The sequence below is a fragment of the Akebia trifoliata genome, chromosome 3 (genome assembly GCF_017979445.1).
Source record: "Akebia trifoliata isolate Shusen 1 chromosome 3, ASM1797944v1, whole genome shotgun sequence".
NCBI classification, from domain to species: domain Eukaryota; kingdom Viridiplantae; phylum Streptophyta; class Magnoliopsida; order Ranunculales; family Lardizabalaceae; genus Akebia; species Akebia trifoliata.
This window is the reverse complement of record NC_141377.1, coordinates 17,700,154-17,724,423: the sequence shown is the minus strand read 5'-3', so window position 1 is coordinate 17,724,423 and position 24,270 is coordinate 17,700,154. Positions and strand designations below refer to the sequence as shown.

At 35.8% G+C, this 24,270-nt stretch overlaps 4 protein-coding genes and 1 long non-coding RNA gene across 8 annotated transcripts; 4 read left to right on the top strand and 1 right to left on the bottom strand.

Annotated features, from left to right (window-relative positions):
• The first annotated feature begins 2,644 nt into the window (after positions 1-2,644).
• Positions 2,645-6,272, top strand: LOC147406087 (uncharacterized). The gene is made up of 7 exons (XM_086432486.1): positions 2,645-3,360; positions 3,457-4,002; positions 4,053-4,260; positions 4,349-4,983; positions 5,068-5,355; positions 5,444-5,549; positions 5,646-6,272. The coding sequence occupies exons 1-7, from the start codon at positions 2,645-2,647 to the stop codon at positions 6,270-6,272; spliced, it is 3,126 nt and encodes a 1,041-aa protein (XP_086288612.1).
• A 559-nt stretch (positions 6,273-6,831) lies between these two features.
• Positions 6,832-9,606, top strand: LOC147406086 (uncharacterized). Its single transcript, XM_086434004.1, has 6 exons — positions 6,832-7,122; positions 7,222-7,329; positions 7,418-7,708; positions 7,788-8,435; positions 8,613-8,867; positions 9,249-9,606. Exons 1-4 carry the CDS (start codon positions 6,874-6,876, stop codon positions 8,103-8,105), a joined length of 966 nt encoding a protein of 321 aa, XP_086290130.1. The 5' UTR covers positions 6,832-6,873; the 3' UTR covers positions 8,106-8,435; positions 8,613-8,867; positions 9,249-9,606.
• LOC147406085 (uncharacterized) lies at positions 9,607-10,706 on the top strand. Of its 4 annotated transcripts, none has more exons than XR_015176274.1 (4): positions 9,607-9,674; positions 9,805-10,010; positions 10,237-10,335; positions 10,425-10,706. It is a non-coding gene; the product is annotated as an uncharacterized LOC147406085 (long non-coding RNA). The 4 variants fall into 4 exon arrangements; XR_015176273.1 differs by having other exon boundaries at positions 10,248-10,335; positions 10,425-10,705; XR_015176276.1 differs by having other exon boundaries at positions 9,610-9,701; positions 10,248-10,335; positions 10,425-10,705.
• Positions 10,707-11,752: 1,046 nt separating this feature from the next.
• LOC147406084 (putative disease resistance protein At5g47260) lies at positions 11,753-12,453 on the top strand. Its single transcript, XM_086432754.1, has 3 exons — positions 11,753-12,123; positions 12,223-12,300; positions 12,381-12,453. Exons 1-3 carry the CDS (start codon positions 11,755-11,757, stop codon positions 12,414-12,416), a joined length of 483 nt encoding a protein of 160 aa, XP_086288880.1. The 5' UTR covers positions 11,753-11,754; the 3' UTR covers positions 12,417-12,453.
• Positions 12,454-18,074: 5,621 nt separating this feature from the next.
• Positions 18,075-22,952, bottom strand: LOC147406083 (uncharacterized). The gene is given in 5 exon segments (XM_086432485.1): positions 18,075-18,130; positions 18,374-19,784; positions 19,787-20,484; positions 20,932-21,178; positions 21,513-22,952. Coding segments are annotated over 5 exon segments (3,852 nt in total).
• Between the last annotated feature and the right edge of the window lie 1,318 nt (positions 22,953-24,270).

Sequence of the window (24,270 nt, the reverse complement as noted above, 5' to 3'; positions counted from 1 at the left end):
TTGGTATAAGGGACATGTGACTATACGGCTTACAATAGGTCAAAGGCTCAGGTCGCTCCAGCCTGGGTGCATCGATATTCCTTTCAGAGTCACCTGATCAGACGGTACTGATGCCCTAGTTTGATATGCCCTAAGGTACGTGACTGGAATTGTGATTTTCATAAATGATGTCACATCTCCGACGAGACCGGGCCATGCACTAGTACCACGTTGGCTATATGGGACATGCAAGCGTGCAAAACAGTAAACGTGCATGTGGTGTGTGCAAAGCGGGGTGGGGTGTGCCTGGGTCCTTTTTCAAACAAATGGGCCCATGGGTCCAATTGAACCATCAAAATATGGATATTAGAAAATGTGATCATACAACATAAATATCCAAAGCATCAAGATCAAGATTAAGGCATGCACATCAAAATATATATTAATCAAGATCATGGCATATAGATAGGCAAGCAATCAAGGTAGTGCAAAAGAGAGCAAGATGATCAATCAATCAGGACCGCACTAAAAAGAATATCAATTATCAATCAGATATGAGTCCAATAACCACCAACAATTTTTATTTTTTTTTGTATCGGGTGGACTTGTTGCCTTTTTAGCACAGAAATTCTGTTGTTTTAGTAGTTTACTACTCAACCAACACTACAAAAAAAATGTAAAATTAGAACAGAAGGGTAAAACGGTATTAAGCCGTTTTTATTAAAAAACGGTATTAAACCGTTTTATTTTTAAAACCGTTTATCCGACCCATATTCGTTTATTTAGATGGAACGAAAGTCCGATCCATCTCTTTTCCATCTCTCTCAGCCGTCTCTCTCACTCTCTCTCTCGTCTCTCTCTCACTCTCTTGTCTCTGATCTCAGCTCTCTCGTCGTTCTCTCGTCTCTCTCAATCGATCGTGTTTCTTTCAATCGATTGTCTCTCTATTTCAACTTTCAAGCGAAGACGCCATGAGAGGACCTCCGAAAGGCTCTATCGCTCACAAGAAGCTTAATCCAGCGTAAGATATGCTTCCTGTTCTTCTAATGTTTCGATTTCTAGTTTTTCTTCTCTCTCTGTCGTTTCGATTTCCTGTTGTTCTAATGTTTTCTAATTTTCTGGTTTTAATCGATATCGTCTCTCTGATCTCAGTCGCTCTCTCGTCTCTCTCTCTCGATCTCAGTCGCTCTCCCTCGATCTCATCTCTCTCTCGCTCAGTCGCTAGCTCGGTCGCCTCTCTCGCTCAGTCGCTCGCTTGATCTCAGTCGTTCTCGCTCGATCTCATCTCTCTCTTGCTCAGTCGCTCGCTCAATCGATCTCTCGGGCTAGGTACTATCTCTAATCTCTCTTTTATTTATATAGATTATATTAGGGATTTGGATTGAAGATTTAGGTATTTAGATGTGATTAAACATAGTTTTGTTTGTTCTATTATCTCACAGTTATGAGAAAAGGAAAGAAAAAAAGATAGCTGATTTACAACTGTGAAACCATAAATACCAAGCAATTTTGCATAAAAAATACAAAGAAAGTGTCATTTGTGCGTGGAAAAAATATTAGCAAAAGGGCTAAGTGGTTACATTAGAAAAAATCAGTTGGGTGGTTCAAGACAGAGACCAAACATGCCATTATTTAGCAGAAAAAAATAGTAGTTATCAAAGGAGCAAAATTGCTCAAAGAAAGATTAAGGATCACAAGAGATGTAAAATTCACATATGAAAGCTACATAACTAATGCCATTGAGTATACAAGGTGCAATGTTAACGCTAATAAAGAATGAAGCATATTATCGAATGCCTTATTGAGGTTCACTTCACTCATGTCTAAGTAATTGCATAGAAGGAAGGCCATAAAGCTATTGGAGACTCTAAACATCTAATTCGAAATAGCCAAGATATGATTATTGAATATTATATGGATTGCTTACCAACAAAAATTATCTTAGCTTTTTGACCAATTATGATGAAAACGTTGACACCAATCTTTAATCTATTAGGAAATAAAATTAAGGTGTGTACCCATTTTCTAAACTACAGAGCACCTAAGTGAATGCAAACTGATGGGGGTAGGAACAAATAATAGTTTGAAACCAATCCATACTTTGAACTATAGAATCTACTTATTACTTAGTTCAATTCGGCAATTGAACCCGATTGGCCGTCAGAAAGACTTTAGAGGTCTGATAGCAAGATTTAAGTAATCTATTCTTAATCTCAGACCTTCCATTTAGTTAACCATCATGGTCCTACATCACATACCCAAATATCTAGTAGGTAATTTATTGTCTGGAGTACCTCGACTTAATTTCAATTTCTTTCAGACTGTGAACAACATTTCAATGTTATAAATGTTGGGTTTGTTATATGCTTGAATCTTGATATTTGTAAGTACTTGTAGTATTCTTGTAGAGGAGTTGCATTTATTTATAAAGTATATCTTTTTTGAGTCATAGGTGAATCTTATTCACACTGATATGTTATCTCAACTTTGTAGAATAATGATATCAAGTAGCAAAGCATGGATGACTAAACCTAGGACAAGTGCAGAGTACTTTGATGGGGTTCAATCATTTTTGGATTTTGTTATAAAAAATTCTGGTGGAGATACATTATTTTCATGTCCATGTACGAAATGTCGTAATAGAAAGGGAAAAATCTCTATTGAAATGATTTCGGAGCATTTGATCATAAATGGTATTGATCAAACATATATTGTATGGTTTGTTCATGGAGAACATGAATCATTAAATGAAGAACAACCATCAACAACAAATTCTGTAAATGACTCTCTTGATCAACATAACGATAACTATCCAAGAATGGGTGAACTCGTTAATGATGCATTTGAAAAAATAGGTGGAAATGCTGATGTTGTTATGGAAGATATGGGAAAAAATGAAGATGAGTGTGGGTTATGTTCAGTAGAATCTCATAACCATGAAGACCATGAAGTAAGACGATACAAGACTTTATGTGACAATGCAAGACAACCATTGTACCCTTCATGTCCAAAGGAATTAACAAAGTTGTCAGTTATTGTTGAGTTATACAACTTAAAGGTACGACATGGTTGGTCAGATAATAGTTTTAATGAACTACTTGAATTGATTAAGAAAATTTTACCGGATGGAAACACATTACCTGATAAATCTTATCAAGCGAAGAAAATGATCAAAGACTTGGGAATGGATTATGAGCAGATACACGCGTGTCCAAATGATTGTATCCTTTATTGGAAAGAGAATGAATATAGAAATAATTGTCCAATCTGTCATGTGTCTAGATGGAAATCAGATTATTTGGCACAGAGAAAAGGTAAACGAATCCCTGCGAAGGTGTTAAGATACTTTCCTCTCACACCAAGACTAAAGAGGCTTTACAGGTTAGTAATAATCAAGTTTCAACATATTTTTAATATCTCACTAAATAATAGATATTTATGATACGTAACTATGAATCGTAAAATTTACTTTTGTAGTGTACCATGGATAGCTGAGCAAATGACCTGGCATGCTAGATCGAAAGTATCTACTGGTGTAATGCGGCATCCCGTTGATTCATCAAGTTGGAGGGCAATAGATGTCACATGGCCACATTTTGCCAAGGAAGCACGCAATGTGCGTTTAGGGCTTGCAACTGATGGCTTTAATCCTTTTGGTCATCTTAGCAGTGCTTATAGTTGTTGGCCTGTGATTATAGTACCCTATAATCTTCCTCCTTTTTTGTGCATGAAAAGAGAATTCTCAATGTTGACCTTATTAATACCAGGGCCGAAAGGACCAAGTAAGAATATTGATGTCTATTTAGAACCTTTGATTGTAGAGTTGAATGAGTTGTGGGCTAATGGGGTGTCAACATATGATTCTCAATCTAAGACAACTTTCAATTTGAAAGCTATCTTGACGTGGGCAATTCATGACTTTCCTGCATATGGGAGTTTATCAGGTTGTGTAACACATGGTTTATATGCATGCCCTGTTTGTGCTGAGGGAACTTTTGCTGAACGTCTTAAAAGTAGTAAGAAGTACTCTTATCAGGTCATCGAAGATTCCTTCCTACTAATCATGTATTCAGGACCCAAAAGGCACCTTTTAATAATAAAGTAGAGGATAGCAGATGTCCTGAACGGTTGAGTGGTGCAGAAGTTGAGAAGAAAGTAATTGGTATTAAGATGAAAATCGGTAAATCAAAAAGGAAAAAACAAAAAAGTTATGACGATGAGACAAAAGATTTAACAGCATGGTATAGAAGATCAAAGCTATTCGATTTGCCATATTGGAAGGTAATTTCCTTAAATTATAAATTAATGATCATTTACATTTATGTTGATGAATTAGAACTTAATATTACATCATAAATATTTTTTACAGGAATTTAATATTCGTCATAACCTAGATGTCATGCACATTGAGAAGAATGTTATTGACCATCTTTTATCGACAATTCTTGAAGTCAAAGAAAAAACGAAGGACAACAGAAGTGCACGTGATGATCTAAAAGTGATGAACATAAGAAAAAACTTGTGGATGAAAGAAATAGATGGAAAAATAGTTAAACCCAAGGCTCCCTTTACTCTAAGCCGCAAGGAGAAAGAGTTGTTATGCCATACTTTACATGATTTGAAGGTCCCTATAGGGTATAGTTCCAGATTGAAGCATCATGTGAACCTAGAGAATCTTGAAATAAAGGGACTCAAGTCGCATGACTATCATGTAATTATGCAACAATTATTTCCTATGTTGATACAACATGCATTTTCGAAGCATAAGATACTGCATACCGCTATTCGACGGATATGTATGTTCTTCAATGTGTTATGCTCAAAGGTGATCCGAGTGAATGATATTATTGCTATCAAACACAGTCTTGTGGAAGCAATGTGTGTTTTGGAGAAGTTTTTTCCACCTTCATTTTTTGTTATCAGCATTCACCTTATGATACATCTAGCTGATGAAGCATTATCGTGTGGTCCAGTCAGATTTCGTTGGATGTATCCTTTTGAACGGTATATTTTATAATTTTATTAAAGATGTATCAATTTATGCATAAATTGAGAAGTATATTCATAATTGGACATTTTTCTGAACAGGTTAATGAAAACTTATAAAGGATACGTGAGAAATTTTGCACGCCCTGAAGGATGTATTGCTGAGCGTTATATCGTAGAGGAGTCTATTTTATATTGTATGGAATACATGCCAAATAGTGAAAAAGGAAATCATAAGTATACATGTAAAAGATTCTTAGACGAGGATGATGAATTCATCGATGAAGGACCTTTAGGAAAAGGCAAAGACATATGTCTAACTCAAGTACAATATCAACAAGTACGTAGATGGGTTCTACATTGCTATGGTAGAGTTTACGAGTGGAAAGAGTAAGTACATAAATTTTTCTTAGCATTATCAATTTGAATAATTAGATGAGCATTTAATTACAATGAAATATGTCTATTGTTAACATAGGAAATATGAAACATATCTGAAATCAATCAGTACAAAAGGCCTAAAAAAAAAGGGATCTGAGTCGAAGGATAGAGATGGAGGTTTCATTCCTTGGTTAAGGAAGGAGGTAATCACTTTAATTATTACTATTTTTTCTAAAACATAGAGTGATATATTTATTTATAATTATGATACTAATATCAAATTATTTAATCTTTTGTAGTTGGAACATATTGATGGTGAGTCAATATTGAAGCGATTAGCAGATGGACCAACATTCAAAGCAAAAAGTTACAATAAATATCGTGTAAATGGTTTTTTATTCACTCCAAGTGAGTATGAGATCAACAAGACGACACAAAATAGTGGGGTCTCCATGAAAGCCATCACTAAATACAGAGCAAGTGCCAAAGACAAAAATTATAAGGAAGAAGAGAACACATATTATGGAGTTGTGAGGAAGATCATTGATTTGGATTACACTGATTTTCGTCAAACTGTATTTTATTGTGATTGGGTTAGAGTAGAAGATAAGACTAACGGATGTAAAGTTGATCCTGACACAAATTTGATATTGTGTAACATGGACAAATTCAAAGGAATTGACAAAGAAGAGAATGAGGCTTTCATTCTTGCATCTCAAGCTAGTCAAGTATTCTACTCAAAAGATCAACTAAGGCCTGGATGGTCCGTTGTTTTAGCGGCCCCAAAACGATTGACGAAAGAAGTGGATGCACTTGAAGATCCTATTATATTCCACTCAATTGTTGATGAAAATGCGTACATGGATGATATTGTAAATGAAAGTGATAAAAACTATGATGATGATGATTTAGACACGATTTTGTAGTTGTGTGTTGTTTGCGATATAGAAATTGAATGATAAACATCTTCTATTTTTCTAGATTTTGCATGATTAAATTTATTTTGTTTATTTATGATTTCATTATTTAAATAGATAAGAAAATTGGAAGATCAATTGTAATGGCTGGCACGAGTACTCAGAGCTCACAATTAGGTAAATTTAATTTCTCCCTTATTTTATTATATTGTCATTAAGTTGTCCAATATTAATAGTTTTATACTAACTATTTTGTATGGGTTAGGATCTGTAAGCTCATCGACAGATAATAGGATAAGAATCAGTTTCAATACAAATGGTCTACCGATTGGCGAGCATTCAGTAAAGCTTTCTACACGATGTGGAGAAATTGTTCGTACTCACATTCCTATTTCGATAGAGGATTGGCGTTTAGTGCCAGCTAGAAAGAAGGATGAGATGTGAAAATTACTACTTGTAAGTTGCAATATAATATTACAATTGAAATAATCTTAGTTAATTATTATATATTTTTCTTTATGAATACTTATCTTTATTTTTATTTTTTTAATTTCTCATGTAGGGAGAGTTCATCCTTCGTCCATCCTACAAGTACCAATGCCTTAGAAGCATGTCCGAGACATTCAGAAAATACAAGGCTAAGTTGAGGACCAAGTACATCGATTGTTATAATAATATGGATGATAGATTGAAAAATTGTCCTCCAAATGTTAAGCAGGAAGATTGGGTAGCATTTGTTAATTGTACTGCTGCACCCAAAATTGTAGAAATGAGGAAGAGAAATGTGACAAATAGGAGCAATTTGAACATCTATCATACTACTGGTAGGCATGGCCATGCAAGATTAGAGGAGCGAATGGTAAGTACGTGTCATTAAATTCAATACAAATACGTTGAAATTATTTTACTTTGAGTTATACCCTTCATAATTAATACCTTAAAATTTATGCAAGTATAGAAACGGGAAAGAGGAGATGGTAGCAATCCCCCTTCGAGGACCGAGGTGTGGATTAGAGGGCATTCAAAGGATGACGGTGCTAGCTCGAGTACTGTCGCCCCTTACTTGGTATAATCATCATCTTAAACATATGTTTATTGAATGTTATATAAAATATATAGTTTGCATAAATATATTTGTTTGTTTAATATTACAGGATAAAATAAAAGAAATCATGAAAAACCAATCAGAAGATGATAGTTTCGAAGACCTTCTCAATGATCCCTTGACTAAAGTGTTTGGTCCGGATAAGAGGGGACGTGTTCGTGGTGTTGGGACTAATGTTTCGAAAACACGGATTCTCGGGTCAGCCGCTGCGAAAGAAATGTTGCTAGGGAAAGATAAGCAAATTATTGAGCAAACTAAGGAAATAACAAATATCAAAGTTGAGGTGAAAGGTTTACGGGAAGACATTGGGGATGTACGTGGAAGTATTCGGAACATTGAGGTATATATTATTACATTTTCTTGTTTAGTCATACATATATAAATATATATATAGAAGTTGATATCAATCTTTATTATAGCATATACTTTCAAGACCCCAAACAGTTGATTCGTATTCAATTGCACAACCACGATTTTCTACAAAAGAAATGTCATGCGAACTATTGGATTGGGGAAGAAATGTTGTTGCAGTTGGAAAAGCGATTATGGATACTACCCCTTCTACTGTACATGGGCATCCTTTGGGTGAAGACGACGTTAAGGTTCTTATTGACATCATTCATATAGCAAACACCCCTCTTACCCAACGAACCAGTTTTGCAGGGACTCTTGGAGAAGTTGGAATAGGTGGATTTACCGTGTGGCCGAAAAGTTTTATTAGGGTTATCTCACAATAGTTTTATGTGTGGTTTTATGTACTACTTGCAATGGTTGTCCTTCTTTTGGCATATGTCTAGATACTAAGTGGTACTACTAGTTGTATTTGGATAACCCCTCTAAAGTTTTACTACTACTAGTAATGTTTCTTCTCACTACAAGGTTCTTTATCAATAAAGTACTTTTACTTTTTTAGTTATATTGTTTAACTAATAACTGACTATGTTTTTGTGTCAACTAACCCCTTTTTAATTCCGCCATTGTAAAATTAATATTTTACACTGCCGGTCCCAAGCCCGGATAAAGGAGGAGGGAAAAGGATGGTCCAAAGAGTATTAAAGTGCTAACAGGTATGGCTTTTCTTCCTCTTTTTTCTCATTCTCACATACAGAAGTATTAATAGTGAGATTAGTAATGAGAGTTTCTTATAATAAAAAAATAAAAAATAAAAACAGTATGAGTGGTTTAACACAATAAAAACAGATTGAAGTCTTTGTCATATTCATTTCTTGTACAATATTATACAGGCAATGCAGAAGAAGAAAGTGACAAAACCATATTCACCAAGCACTGATGGTGCCTGTTCTGATTTCATCCCAAAGGAAGGTGTCTGTAGCTGGAGTCCCCAACATGTGCCAGTGTCTGTTCCTTTGAGTTCTACTTTCGGCAGTAGCACAACTTGATTGAGCAAGGGAGTGGATTCAGAGTGAAATGTTCAGTGGTTTATAGCTATAGGTATTTCCAGCTATGCTGCTATCACACTCAATCATGCCACATGAAAGGTACTCATATGGCCACTTTGAATGTCTCTTGCAATATCTTGTAGTTTCTTTATCTAGATCAATTGGTTCAGTTTTTGAGGAGCAATAAAAGGCCTTGATGATGAATTTTCTGTTTCCTCAAACTATTGTAGGATTAATAAATTTTATATCCAATTTTACCTGATAAATACTTCCCTATGCTTTATTTCACGTGAAATCAATAAATATTTGAGAGAAACTCTTAAGATGCATTAGATGGGGTCCATCCTTGCTAGGTCTTGTATGCCCCAGTAGAATCCACTCAAGGAATGCATTTGCCAAGGTCTGTATTTTAGTGTCGTTATCATGGTTGGACTCTTCATTCGCTTTTTTTGTTTTTTTAAATGTCTCTATGATCAACAGATGTTAGAAAAAGGAGCAAGTAGAATGACCATTGAAGTAGAAGAAGATGCAAGTGAGGCTCTCCTTCTCTTAGCTAAAGAAACAGAAGAATTGGCCATGAAAGAAAAGGAAAGCTTCAATCCCATACTCAAGAAATGGCACCCAATTGCAGCTGGAGTTGCCGCCATGACTCTTCACATCTGCTATGGAGCAGTTTTGAAACAATATTTAATGGGGGTGTCCATGTTGAAAAATGAGGTGATTGGGGTCTTACAGAGAGCAGGAAAGCTAGAAAAGATTTTAGTTCAAATGGTGGTAGAAGACTCTGTTGATTGCGAAGATGGAGGCAAGGCAGTCGTAAGGGAGATTGTGCCTTATGAAGTTGTACATGATTAGGAAATCGTGTTATGCTATTTCGAACAGCTCTTGCTTTGATGGAGTTATATGGTACTGGGTAAATCACATTTGGTTTTGGTACGATATGTTATATTAGGCATATCAACTATATTTTCGTACTTTATATACTCTGTACACTACTTTAGAAGCATGGAACTTAATTCTAATTATTTCCTTGTAGGTCCTGCATTGGTTACAACAACAGATGCTGGAGATGCAGTTACATTGTTGCAATCCCTTGCTGGTTCAACATTTGACAGCAGCCAACTTGTCTTAACTGCTTGCATGGGTTACCAAACTATAAATGAAGCTAGATTACAAGAGTTGAGAAATAAACATCGACCATCAATAATTCTTTTGGATTCTGTTCCAGATTTTGAAGAACAGGTAATAGTTTTTTGAGTATAGATAATTCTTTTCCCTAATCTTGTATTATACTTATGTACCTCAAACTGTATATGCATTAAGGGTACTTACGAAAAATAGAATATAAAAGATCTTACCTTCCTTGAATTCCTTATTTGCAACATATCCCTATGCTGCCTTTCTAGAAATAAGAAATTAACTGTTGTGCTGCATCTATGATCTTTCTAGCCCATTAACCTTAAGTAAGGTTTAAAGCAGGAATCGAACCTTTTGTGACAATAAATCATGAAGACATACCACAAGAACTCGAGGAGAGATATGGGTCATGGCTCAATTCTCTAGTACGGTGAGCAAACTCCGTTCTCTTCTCTGCTTTATTATCTGAATTACTAATAATGTGTCAATTTGATTGGGTGTGGTTGGTGTCCCTTGTAGGGAAGATTTTGCATATTTTGCCGATATCTGTTTTAGAAACTTTGGTGATCGGGTGAAATATTGGACTACCATCAATGAGCCGAACCTCTTTGGAAGATTTGCTTACATGAACGGCCTATACCCGCCCGGTTGTTGTTCTGCATCTTTTGGTTTCCCATGGTAATTCGGAGATAGAGCCTTTGATTGCAGTCCACAACGTGATATTATCCCACGCCAAGGCTACCAACATTTATAGAAGATTATATGAGGTAATTTGAAAAATGTAACAATTTCATATAGGAATCTCTAACTCCATGTCTGTTAAATCTCATATCTGATTAAACATTAATTTCACTTTTATCTTTGAGCACAACTAATGATGGGTTTCCCATCATTCATTTGGCACAAAATTTTATTGCAAAGAAGTTTATTTAAGATATTTTTCATGCTATGTTGCTAAAACAGTAGACTATGCCACGTTGCAAGGAACATATTTCCTAGATTGACCTTCCTAGAAGAGTTGAACATGTTTAAGAGTTTTGGAGGATGGGAGATGGAAGACGTAGATGATGGAACCGAGGCTACACTATCTGAGTTGGCTTCGTTACAATACTTGATTAGTCTACAATTATTCATAGACGATGCTGGCTGTGTGTCCAATGACATTTTCTTTCGTGGAAATTTGCAGAATTTCAATATAAATGTTGGTAACATTGACATTTCTGATTGTTATGAAATGTGGATGCACGTGAATCTCACCGGCGCATCAGGGCCAATTTCAGATTGGGTCAGGGTACTACTGAGGAGAGCATTATTTCTTGATTTATGTGATTGCACAGGCATTGAGACTATTGAAGAACTTGATTGGGGAGGATTTAACAATTTGATAGAACTTTCTATTTTAAACTGTGTCGAAATGAAGTATCTTGTGCTTATGGTGGAAGGTTATATAACATTTGCTGCTTTGGAGAGGTTGTCTCTTGATGGAATGGAAAAGTTGGAATCCTTTTACAGTGGTCCACTTTCAAGTGATTTTCTTAAAAAAGTGAAATGCCTAATTATAGGTAGGTGCCCAAAATTAGTCACTGCTTTATCAAGTGATTTGCTGAAAATTGTACTAAATCTTGAAGAATTGTCCCTACGAAGTTGTGACAACTTGAATGAGGTTTTTAACTCAAAAGAGCTTGAGGAAGAGGATTCTGCGATTCCAGCATTAAGTTGTCTCCAGTTAGACAATTTGGAGATGCTCTCAATTATATGGAAGGGGGTTGTCCCACGCGGAAGCTTCGAGGAGCTGAAAAAGGTAAATGTGTCCGATTGTCATGGATTGACATATCTTTTTTCAAAAACCATGGTAGAAAGACTTGAAAAATTAGAACATCTTTCGGTTTATTCTTGCTATGGGATGGTGGAAATAGTAAAATCAGAAGAGGGAGCAGTGGAAGAAACAATGGAAGAAGGAGAACAAGTTCTCCCTCGATTGAAGAAACTAGAACTAGATCGACTACCAAAGCTCTCTAGTTTTTATAGATCGAGCACACTTTCCGATTGGCCTTCATTGGAATATCTACATGTAGTTAAGTGTCCGAATTTGAAGAGGCTTCCTATAGGTCCGGAGAGCACTACCAACCTAAAAGTGTTTTTTGGAAGTGGAGATTGGTTTGAGGGGCTGGAATTGGAAGACCAAACCCTCAAGCCTCGCCTACAAACACTATTCGAGGTATACTCCTTTGCTCCCCCCCTTATCTTCTTAAGTAGAGTACCAAATGCAACTACTTACGCATTAATAATGCTGAAGATGGTGAACTTTCATATGCAGGTAGACTCTGATGTGAGTTCTGAACCCTCATCTTCAACATCGTCGGAGGAGTCCGTATCAAATCAAACACAATATGAGGTATACTCCTTTGCCCCCCTCTTAAGTTGAGTACCAAATGCTAATCCTTACACATTAATAATGCTGAAGTTGGTGTGCAGGTGGCCTCTGAGGAGTCTGTATCAGAACAATCATAAATATGATCTCCACTTCGTTACATGTAATGTAATGGAGTCAGGTTCTTTTTTGTTTTGACTGGTAAAGAAAACATTGGAATCTTCACATGAATATTCTTTTAATAATCTTATTATATGTTTAAAATGGAAAAAAGAAGACAAGTTTTCATATCATTATATTAATTCTATGTTTGTTGTTTAACTGTGTAGATTGAAACTAGTTTGTTCTGTTTCTTCCCTTTTTCTATGTGGTGGGTAAGCCCTTTGTTCATGATTTATTTAAGTCTATTTGGATCTATTTTAACCGTGGTAATAGGCAAGTAGCAAAAAAAAAATTTTAATTTTAGATATTAATTTGTAATAACTTTAGATATCGGTTTATGACCGATGTCTAAAGTCTCAGACGTTGGACCTCAGTTCTATAAAATCCGATGTCTCAAATCTTTTTGGTAACTATGTGCTGATATATAAAGACGCAGATTAGGAAGGGTTTTAAGCCGTTCCAAATTCCGATATCTGGAACGGTTTCTAACCGTTCCAAATCATGAAATATAGAACGGCTTTTAGCCGTTTAACCTCATTAACGACGCCTCGATTAAAGACGGTCTGCAAGCCGTTTCATAGTGGCTTAGGAACGGTAATAAACCGTTCCTAATTTCCATATTTGTTGTAGTGCAATTTTGTGAGTAAGAACTTGGGTAACCAACTAAGTAAGATTTGAAACTTTACTAAAGGTAATTGAGTTCACGTGGTTCGTCATGTTGGCAATCCAATGTCACAACCTTATAGATTTTGATGGAAAAAATTTAGATCCGAAAAAAAAAAAAAAATTTAGCTTCAATCCAAGGTTTTGAAAATGAGTTACTATGAAATTTCGCATCAAAGTTCAAGATGAAACTTAAATTTTTTTAAAAGAGTAAAAACTTCTAAAAAACATAGAATGTTGTCCGCCGCGTACACGTGACATTGGATCACTTTTCGGGTGCCACGTGATGAGATCAATGATCCTTAGTAAATTGAAAGAAACCTTGTTAACCTAACAAAACTTACCACGACAAAAAAAAATATATGCTTGCTGCCAGCGACCCAACTCACATATTTTTAATATGATGCCACCATTAAAAACATGAAAAAAAAAAAAGAAAAATTAATGTTTATAGATTGCTGGCAGCAAAACACTCATAATATCAAGAGTAAAAACGACCTCATCTCCCACAATTTTTCTTGTTTGTTGCTGCCAACACAGCATTCACGTTGCCTATGTTGCTGCCAGCACAAGGTTTTATTGTGCCTACACCACAGCACTCACCACAATTCACACATTTTTTTTTTAAAGCACACATAATTTAGACAAAAAATTCTTTTGTTGTTTTATGATCCCGTTGCCAAAAGATAGACGAAATCACTTAATTTTCATATCTGGTTTTCCAACTCTAGATTAAGTAAAAGCCAGATTGAAATTATTAAGTGGAATAAATTTGCTCATGGACATTGTGTTACCACTGAAAACTTTTGCATGCAGACGTTGAATGGCATTCAAGCCAATGTGACCTTCGCGTATGCTTTTATGAACAGGGATAGAGAGAACAAACTAATCACCCACCAATGCGAGAACATACTTCAATCCAGTAACAGAGATCTTGTTCAGATCATAAGCAAAACAATAAGTGAGATTCGTGAGATCTAAATCCACAGCTAGTGTGCTGGTTATGATCACAGTAGAGGAAGCCATCGCAGAAGAATCGAACCATGATCTCCCCACCATTAATGAAGAGTAACAGAAGAATCAATCGGTGAGGTTTTGAGGGTTTTGCAGAGAGAGAGAGAGAGAGACGTCTCTCTCTGCTGTCTTCTTCTCTTCTTATTGAAAAAGAAGATGCAAAAACTAAAAATCATTTTTTTTAAGTGCACACCAGCCCTTATTTATAAAAACATTGCTGTCGACAGAAACTTTTTTTAAAAAAAAAAGAGATTTTCAATGAATTGGATTTAAACACCTACTACCAGCCCATGTTGTTAGTAAAAAAAGAAATTTTGTTTGAAGGCTGTCCATGAACAGCATGACTAAAAAAACCTACCAATAAATCAACACTAAAAAAATAAAAATAAAAAAAGGTTGTTTGAAAATATAAATCGCACCTACCTAAAAAAAAATTGAGGAAAGGGAAGAAAAAAACCGCCAAAGGGCAAATCAACACACCCTTACTAATGAACAAAATAAAAAACTATAAAAACTATAAAATAAAATAAAAAAAATTCCCCGATTCAACGTTCATCATTCCCTCTTAATTAACTTACTGAAATCTTGCATTATTTAGAGTCATTCCAAATGACCCCTGATCGAACCATAAAAAAAATTATAAAATAAGTAAAAATAAAACTAACATGCAAACGCGAAATATTCATGATCTAAACACATGATCAATAATTGAACCGAAAATGATGATAAAAATAAAATAAAAATGGTAAACTAACAAAAAACAGTCTAGGTGATTCTAGCAATGCTCCCTTACTTGGGATTTTTCAAGTTTGATCCTCGAAGGTCCCCAGCGGAGTCGTCACTGAAAGTGCCCTCGATCCGCTTCGAAGTATGGGTATTAGGTAAGGAGTTGGGACTTCAAAATTAGGGTTTATAGGAGGCTAGGGAAACTTTTTGACCTACTTCTCTTAGGATTTATTATTTGAAACGAAAATAGGGTATGATGACCCTTATTTATAGATTTTTTTAAGTGTTTGTTTAGATAGAATTAGTGTTTAATTAGAATTCTTTTAGTTAGAGTTATATTTTAATTAGAATTATTTTAGGTAGAGTAATATTTTAATTAGAATTATTTTAGGTAGAGTTATATTTTAGTTAGAATTCTATTAAATAGAATTATTATTTAATTAGAACTCTATTAGGATTTTGACTTTTTGTCTTATTTGATTGACTTTAAGATTTTGACTTTAGTCTTACTTGATTGACTTTAATATCTTGACTTTGGTCTTACTTGATTGACTTTAGTCTTACTTATTTGACTTTAATATCTTGACTTTAGTCTTACTTGATTGACTTTAATTTTTTGGAGAACCCCCCTCTATTATATCTTTAATTCTTTGGACCCCCAAATGGAGGGGTCCTTGAATAAATATCTTGGCAACCATCAATAATTTTGCCTTAGATCCTAATTGATCGATTTTTTTTGTTCAAAATTTTAAATTAATTTTATTAATGTTTCACTTAAATTATTTAATATTTTATTTATTAATTTTAGAATTTTTAATTATAAAAATTGTAAAATTACCGTTTTACCCTCGGAGAGGATTTTTTGTGTTTCAAGTCGGTTTTTTATATTCTAGGATGTTTTAGAATCAATTTTTCGTAAGGAATTCAATGGAAATATTGGTTTGTGTCATTTATGAAATTTTTTGTGTGGAATGGTCTTGAACTTTATGAGAGGCATTTTCGTAATTTTGTCAAATTTTATGAAAATTGGTGAAATGATTTATTTGGTTTCGATTTGTTGTTTTATGTGTTTGAATGAGTTTTCCTAAGCTTAACGTAGGCTCTAGAGTTATTTTGATGTTAGGGGTATTTTGGTAATTTGGTCATTTTTTAATGATTTTTATCGTAAAGCTTCTTTTTGGTCTGCAAGATGATGATTTCTATGTTTCTGAGATCGTATTTTCCTAGCGTAGCGTGGTTTCTAAGATTTTATCAGTTCGAGATACCTCATCCGGATTTTTGAAACATATCTAGTAACAAAATAAAGCATTGGAATAAACATCCATCATTGGGAATCGTTGCGATCGGGTTAACGAGTTGATTAATCAGGTGAGTCCAAAAATGGGGTGTCTACACAAATCAAGAAGCAAGCGAGTCAAGTAGAAATTACGAAGATTGAAATCAGAATGGACACTTAAGGTCAATGAGGAAGTGATGAAGCAGTTCCAAGTAGGATTTCTCACAGTATCCACTTACCCTGAGTGGTTCGCTAATGTTGTTCATGTACCAAAGAAAGATGGAAAGGTACGCATGTGTGTGGACTACTGTGATCTAAATAGAGTTAGCCCTAAAGATGACTTTCCGTTACCACACATCGACACTTTGATTGATAATACAGCTGGGCACGGTATGTTTTCCTTCATGGATAGCTTCTCGGGTTATAATCAGATAAAAATGGCAGAAGAGGACTAAGAGAAGACTGCGTTCATCACGCCTTGGGGTACCTTTTACTATAAGGTTATGCCATTCGGTCTCAAGAATGCTGGGGTAACTTACCAACGAGCCATGACTGCCTTATTTCATGACATGATCTACAAGGAGATAGAAGTATACGTGGATGACATGATAGCTAAATCCAATCTCGATGAGGATCATCTGGTAAACTTGAAGAAACTGTTTGATCGATTAAGGAAGTACAGTTTAAGACTTAATCCGGCAAAGTTTGTATTTGGGGCCAAATCAGAAAAGCTATTGGGGTTCATTGTCAGTAGAAGAGGCATCGAAATCGATCCAGCTAAAACGAAGTACATCATAAATATAGAACCACCCAAATTAGAGAAAAAGATCAGGGGATTCTTAGGGAGAATTCAGCACATTAGTAGGTTCATCGCACAACTAACGCCGATCTGTGAGCCAGTATTCAAACTACTAAAGAAGAATGAGCCGAAAAAATGGAATGAAGACTGTCCAGAAGTTTTCGACAAGATTAAGAAATACCTGCTTAATCCACCAGTCTTGGTTCCACCTATACCAGGTCGACCTCTACTGATGTATCTCTCCATGCAAGAAAACTTCATGGGCTGTGTACTAGGGCAACATGATGAAACAGGCCAAAAAAAAGCGAGCTATCTATTACCTTAGCAAGAAGTCACAAGTTACGAGACGAACTATTCGACCCTCGAAAAGACGTGTTGTGCCCTTGTCTGGGCATCACAACGACTATGCCACTACTTGCTCAGTTACTCGACTATGCTTATTGCTCGGATGGACCCCTTGAAGTATCTCTTCGAGAAGCCGACACTAACGGGACGCACCGCAAAATGGCAGTTACTATTATCTGAGTTCGACATCACCTATGTCACTCAAAAAGTCATCAAAGGACAAGCCACTGCTGACCACTTAACGGAATACCCTCTGCCCGACTATGAGCCACTAAAGAAAAATTTTCCTAATGAAGCCATTTTGTTTGCCGAAGCCGAAGACGATGATGAAGACAAAAGCTGGAAGATGTACTTTGATGAAGCAGTAAATCAAAAGGGAAACGAAATTAGGGCAGTTCTAGTTAAGCCAGATGGAACTCATATCCCCATTGCAGTCAGACTAAGGTTCCAATGTTCGAACAACGAAGCTGAGTATGAAGCATGCATTGTAGGGTTGAAAGCAGCGATCGACCTTGAAGTGGATGAAATATATGTATTTGGAGACTCAAGTCTGGTAGTCTACCAGACAACGGGAGAATGGAAGACCCAAGAGCAGAGATGATGAGAACCTTCTTGAATTAAGACCTTCTCTTGATGATCTCTTCTAGTCTTCAAACGTTCTAGATGGTTTTAAAACAAATTAAAATGTTGATTCGACTAAAATCCCAAGGAAACTAAGTCCTTGAAACCTCAATCTAACGACACCACAAGGATTGATCACTTCCTTGATAAGTCGAAGAGTCATGTCTTTTCTTCAAGAACTCGAATGAAAACTCATAAAGAACCCATAAAGAAAGCATGAATCAAAGCTAAAGTTTTCTTTGAATAAACTTCAAAATCTCATAAGATGTAAATTATCAATTGTGTCTCAATTACAAAATGAGGTGCCCTTTTATAGACAAATTAGATCAAGATTAATTCTAATTAGTCCTTGAAAAAATAAAGAAAGTCTAATTAGTCCTTAGGAAATAAAGAATTCAAAACTAAGGACAATTAGAACATAACAATTCCCAATTAACCCTGGCATTCAAATTGATCTTCCAAATTGATCTCTTGCAAAAAAGATAGTTGACCATCCTTGATGAAACTTTGATCTCCAAAATTAGCCTTAGAATCTTCTAGAATGGCCTCTTTGTATTGGACTTCCACAATCAAGCCTTGCAATGCCTCTTCCATCTTCTTTGTCCTTGCCCTAGTCATCGGACCGCCAATTCCTTGCAATGGTTCTTGAGAAGACTTGGAAACAGCAACTCGATCTCCATTATTCTCCCCCTCTTCGAAAAGATTCGTCCTCGAATCACCTACATTAAACAAGGATAAATCAGCAACATTAAAAGTTGCACTAACATTACCATAATCACTTGGCAAATCAACTTTGTAGGCGTTATCATTGATCCGTTCCAAGACTTGAAATGGACCATCTCCTCGAGGTTGCAATTTTGATTTCCTTTGGGTAGGAAACCGCTCCTTACGCAAGTGCACCCAAACCCAATCTCCAGGGTGGAAGATAACTTTCAAACGACCCTTATTGGCTTGCTTAGCATATTGCTCATTCTTCCTGTCAATGTTAGCTCGAACTTTGGCATGTAAATCTTTCACAAAATCTGCCTTTTTCTTACCATCAAGATTAGCATGTTCATTAGTAGGCAAAGGTAAAATATCCACAGGCGTTAAAGGATTAAAACCATAAACAATCTCAAATGGAGAAAATGAAGTAGTTGAATGAATAGTCCTATTATATGCGAACTCAATATGTGGTAAACACTTTTCCCATTGTTTTAAATTTTTTTGAATGATAGCACGCAACAAGGTAGTAAGTGTCCTATTAACTACTTCAGTTTGGCCATCCGTTTGAGGATGTGCAACAGTAGAAAATAGAAGTTTAGTTCCTAATTTACTCCATAAAGTACGCCAAAAATAACTAAGGAACTTAACATCTCTGTCACTAACAATTGATTTAGGTAGCCTATGCAATCGAACTACCTCCTTAAAAAACAATTCAGCAATATGTGTTGCGTCATTGGTTTTAGTACATGCAATAAAATGGGCCATCTTACTAAACCTATCAACAACAACAAATATACTATCTTTACCATTTTGAGTCCTTGGCAATCCTAAAACAAAATCCATAGAAATATCAGTCCAAGGCTGATTAGGTACAGGCAAAGGGGTATACAAGCCATGCGGTCGAATTTTAGACTTTGCTTGCCTACATGTAATGCACTTGTCACAAACAGATTGAACATCATGCTTTATATGGGGCCAATAAAAATGCTCACGTAAGATATCTAAAGTTTTTAGGACACCAAAGTGACCCATTAAACCTCCCCCATGACTTTTCCTTACAAGTAATTCACGAACAGAACAATTTGGCACGCACAATTTATCTTTCTTGAAAAGAAATCCTTCATGCCTATAAAAGTCACCAAATGCACACTTAACACATGCATTCCATACTTGGCTGAAATCAGAATCATTGGCATGGCATACAAATCTTTAATTAATTCAAAACCAAGTAGTTTAGTTTGCAATGAAGTAAGTAATACGTACCTTCTTGATAATGCATCGGCCACAACATTTTCCTTCCCACGTTTATATTTAATTACATAAGGAAATGTTTCTATAAACTCCAACCATTTAGCATGTCTTTTATTAAGCTTACCTTGGGTCTTCAGGAATTTCAAGCTCTCATGATCAGAATGAATGATAAATTCCCTTGGCCATAAATAATGTTGCCATGTTCGAAGAGTTCTCACTAGTGCATAAAGTTCTTTGTCATAAGTAGGATAATTCAATGCTGCCCCACTTAGCTTTTCACTAAAATAAGCTATTGGCTTAGAATCCTGCATCAAAACAGCTCCTACTCCAATCCCGGATGCATCACACTCTATTTCAAAAGCTTTATCAAAGTTAGGCAAACACAACAAAGGTGCATTAGTTAACTTATCTTTCAAAGTTTGGAAAGCCTGATCATGCACATTAACCCAATTAAAAACAACATTCTTTTTAACAAGTTCATTCAAAGGTGCAGCAATAGAACTAAAATCTTTAACAAACCTTCGATAAAAACTTGCTAAACCATGAAAACTTCTTACCTCGTTCGCATTCTTAGGTGTAGGCCAATCCTTTATTGCCCTTACCTTTTCCTCATCAACGCTAATTCCCTGCGAACTAACAACAAATCCAAGAAACACAACAGATTCCATACAAAATGTGCATTTCTTAAGATTAACATATAATTGATGTTCTCTTAACACACTAAACACAGCATGCAAATGCTTCACATGGTCATCAACATTTTTGCTATAGACTAAAATATCATCAAAGTAAACTACCACAAATTTTCCCATGAAAGCACGCAAGACATGGTTCATTAATCTCATGAATGTACTAGGGGCGTTAGTTAAACCGAAGGGCATTACTAACCATTCATACAACCCATATCTAGTTTTAAATGCAGTTTTCCATTCATCTCCCTCTTTCATGCGAATTTGATAATACCCATTCTTTAGATCAATTTTAGAAAACAAACGAGAGCCATGCAATTCGTCAAACATATCATCTAACCTAGGGATAGGATGCCTATATTTTACCGTTATCTTATTAATAGCTCGACAATCCACACACATGCGCCATGTTCCATCTTTCTTTGGTACTAAGAGAACAGGAACCGAACATGGGCTGAGACTTTCCCTTACAAATCCCTTCTGCAACAGTTCATCCACTTGCCTCTGTATCTCCTTTGTTTCCTCGGGATTAGCTCTATAAGCAGGTCTATTTGGTATAGCAGAACCAGGTATGAAGTCTATTTGGTGCTCAATTCCTCTTAAAGGAGGTAAACCATGTGGAATCTCCTCGGGAAAAAGATCCTCAAAATCCTGCAATAAAGACACAACAACACTAGGCAAAGATAAGTTAAGATCGTAGTGGAAAAATAAACATCTTTGTACATAAGAACTAGAACTTGTGGCCTTGCTATCATTACACTTTTAACATCATTTTGTCAGCAAGTACACTCAGTACTTTATTCTTCTCTCCAGGTTGCTCACTTTGCTCTCCTTTTTGCTCACACTTTTGTTTCTCTCTCTTTTTGCACTCACTTGCTATCCTAACCTGGTCTTCATAAGCTTGCAAAGGTTTGAGAGGGGCCAATACAATTTTTCGATTGTTCATTACAAAAGAATAACGATTTTTATACCCATCATGCGACACTCTCCTATCAAATTGCCACGGTCGACCGAGCAATATATGACCGGCATGCATCGGTGCCACATCACAAATAACCTCATCCACATACTTGCCTATTGAGAAAGGAACCCGAACTTGCTTGTTTACCTTCACTTCTCCACAATCATTCAACCATTGAAGCTTATACGGTTTAGGATGTTTCTGCCATTTCAAATTCAACTTCTCTACCAACAAGGTACTAGCAACATTGGTACAACTCCCACTATCAATAATCAATGTACAGACTTTATCCTTCACGTGGCATCTTGTGTGAAAAATATGCTCACGTTGCTCCTCATCTCCTTCATCCTTAGGCTGTATACTCAAAGCTCTCCTGGTGACAAGTAAATCACCATGCACAGGCTCTTCTACTTCAACATCAGAACAATCCTCTAATGGAGGCATCTCGTTGTCACTTGAACTAGCACTTTCAATGTCTCCGTTTGCCAATACAACCATAACCCTTTTGTTTGGGCATTCAGAAGCAATATGTCCAAACCCTTGGCACCTAAAACACTTAATCTGACGTGACTTAATAAGAGGCTTTGTTTCAGGTCTATCTTTAGGAATAGAAACCAAAGGCTTTGACTTTGTGTCTTCTTTTGGTTTGAAAGGAATTTTGTTGTCCTTCCAATTTGGTCTCCACGGATTATTAGAAGATGATCCAGATCTGAACCTTCTAGACTTGATTTGCTTTTCCACTTTAATGGCTTTGTGCAGTAACTCTTCCATCTCCACATAATGGTGCAACTCAACCACATCAGCAATCTCTTTGTTCAATCCGGCAATGAATCTAGCCATGGTTGCTTCTCTATCTTCCTCTATGCTTGCTCTAATCATGGCAATCTCCATTTCTTTATAATAATCCTCTACACTCATGGAACCTTGAACCAACCCTTGCAATTTAATATACAAATCTCGATAGTAATGGCTAGGAATAAATCTTTTACGCATCACTGACTTCATCTCATCCCATGATCGAATAGGTCTCTCACCATTTCTACGCCTATTGATCACCAATTGATCCCACCATATACTGGCATAGTTTGTAAATTCCACTGCGGCTAGCTTTATTTTTTTATCCTCGGAATAATTATGACAATCAAAAACGTGTTCAACTTTCCTTTCCCACTCCAAATATAATTCAGGATCATTCTTTCCGTGAAAGGTCGGAATCGTCATCTTTATGCTACCCAAATTGTTATCTTCTTTGAAATCTACTTTCTTATCCCGTCGATAATGTACTCTCTCCGCTTCGGAATGAATATCGTCTTCTCCGTCGAACTCATGTCTTCGATATGGTTTAGATTCATTAGAGGATTCCATATTGTCCAACCTTGAATTCAACAATTTAAATTGATCATGAACGGCCTTGATGAATAAGTTTAAGTCGGTCTCATGTGGTTCTCCCCCTTCCTTACTCATGATTGAAATCCTGTAAGTTAAAATAAACGAAAACAACAAAAAAAATATGCAACAATCTTGTAACTCCCGGAAAGTGATGAAAATGATGGAATTGAAGGTCGAAATGGTGTGGAACAAGGCTATGCCTAGTTCAACTTGTAGATCTCGAAAAGAGCTTCGATTTGATATGCACTAATAGTCGTTCCGATATCCGGATCAAAAGTTATGGCCGTTTGAAGTTAACAGCTCCAATTTATTAATTTTCTACAACTACAAACAGCGAATAGCCATTTCCTTTTTTTTTTTTTTTTTTTTTTAATCTGAATCAACAGCAAATAATAAGCTCAAAAACTAACAATGACAATCCTCAAAACAGTAACTTGACGATGGAATCCGTGATCCAATCAGCTACCACGTTCTTTGGTGTTTTTTTTTTTTTCTGTTTTTTTTTAATCATAAAAATCTGATGAACAACACATACAGCAACAACAACTTACTGCCTAAACATCAAAATTCCAGCAGGTTATTTCCTACATCAATCGTCAAAATTCGATGAAATCAGAAATGCAGCTAAAGAACATTAAAGAACATTAAGGAACAGTAATAAATGCTTGTTCGTGAACATGTAAGAGATCAATTCTTGGAAAGAACGTTCTGTAATGGTCAAAGTTGACGATGAATTCAACAAGAACAGATTTATGACGATGAATTCAGCAAGAACAGATTTATGACGATGAATTCAGCAAGAACAGATCTATCACCCAAATTAAAGAACGTTCTGTAATGGTCAAGGTTGACGATGAATTCAGCAAGAACAGACTTATGATTTATATCATATAATGTGTTGCTGAATTCCAACACATCGTTTTTTTTTTTTTTTTTTTTTTTTTGTGGTTTTTGTAAGAGTTAGTTACAGCAACATTAATGATTCTTGGTTCTTCTTTAATGGCGGAATGGCTGTAACACACTTGCTGTAATTTTCAGCAAGATAATGTTGTAAAACTATGAAGATCTTAAAGAACAGTAACAGTGGTTGTTCGTTGGAGGTGTTTTGTCGTAAGACCATTAAGGAACAACAACAAATGAGAGTAGATGGTTATCAACAACGTTCAAACAAATTTCAAACAAGATTCAGCAAGGCTGCTGTGGTTTCTGCGATTGGCGTGGATAAAAACAACAGCAATAGCAAATACCAATCAGCATGAAGAACATTAACTATTTGTTGTTCAACGAAAGAACATTAAAGACAAGAATGAAAGATTTTTTTTTCTTTCAGCAAGAACAGTCCAACTTGCACACGAAATTAAAATTCAACTTGCACACGAAATTAAAATTTGAA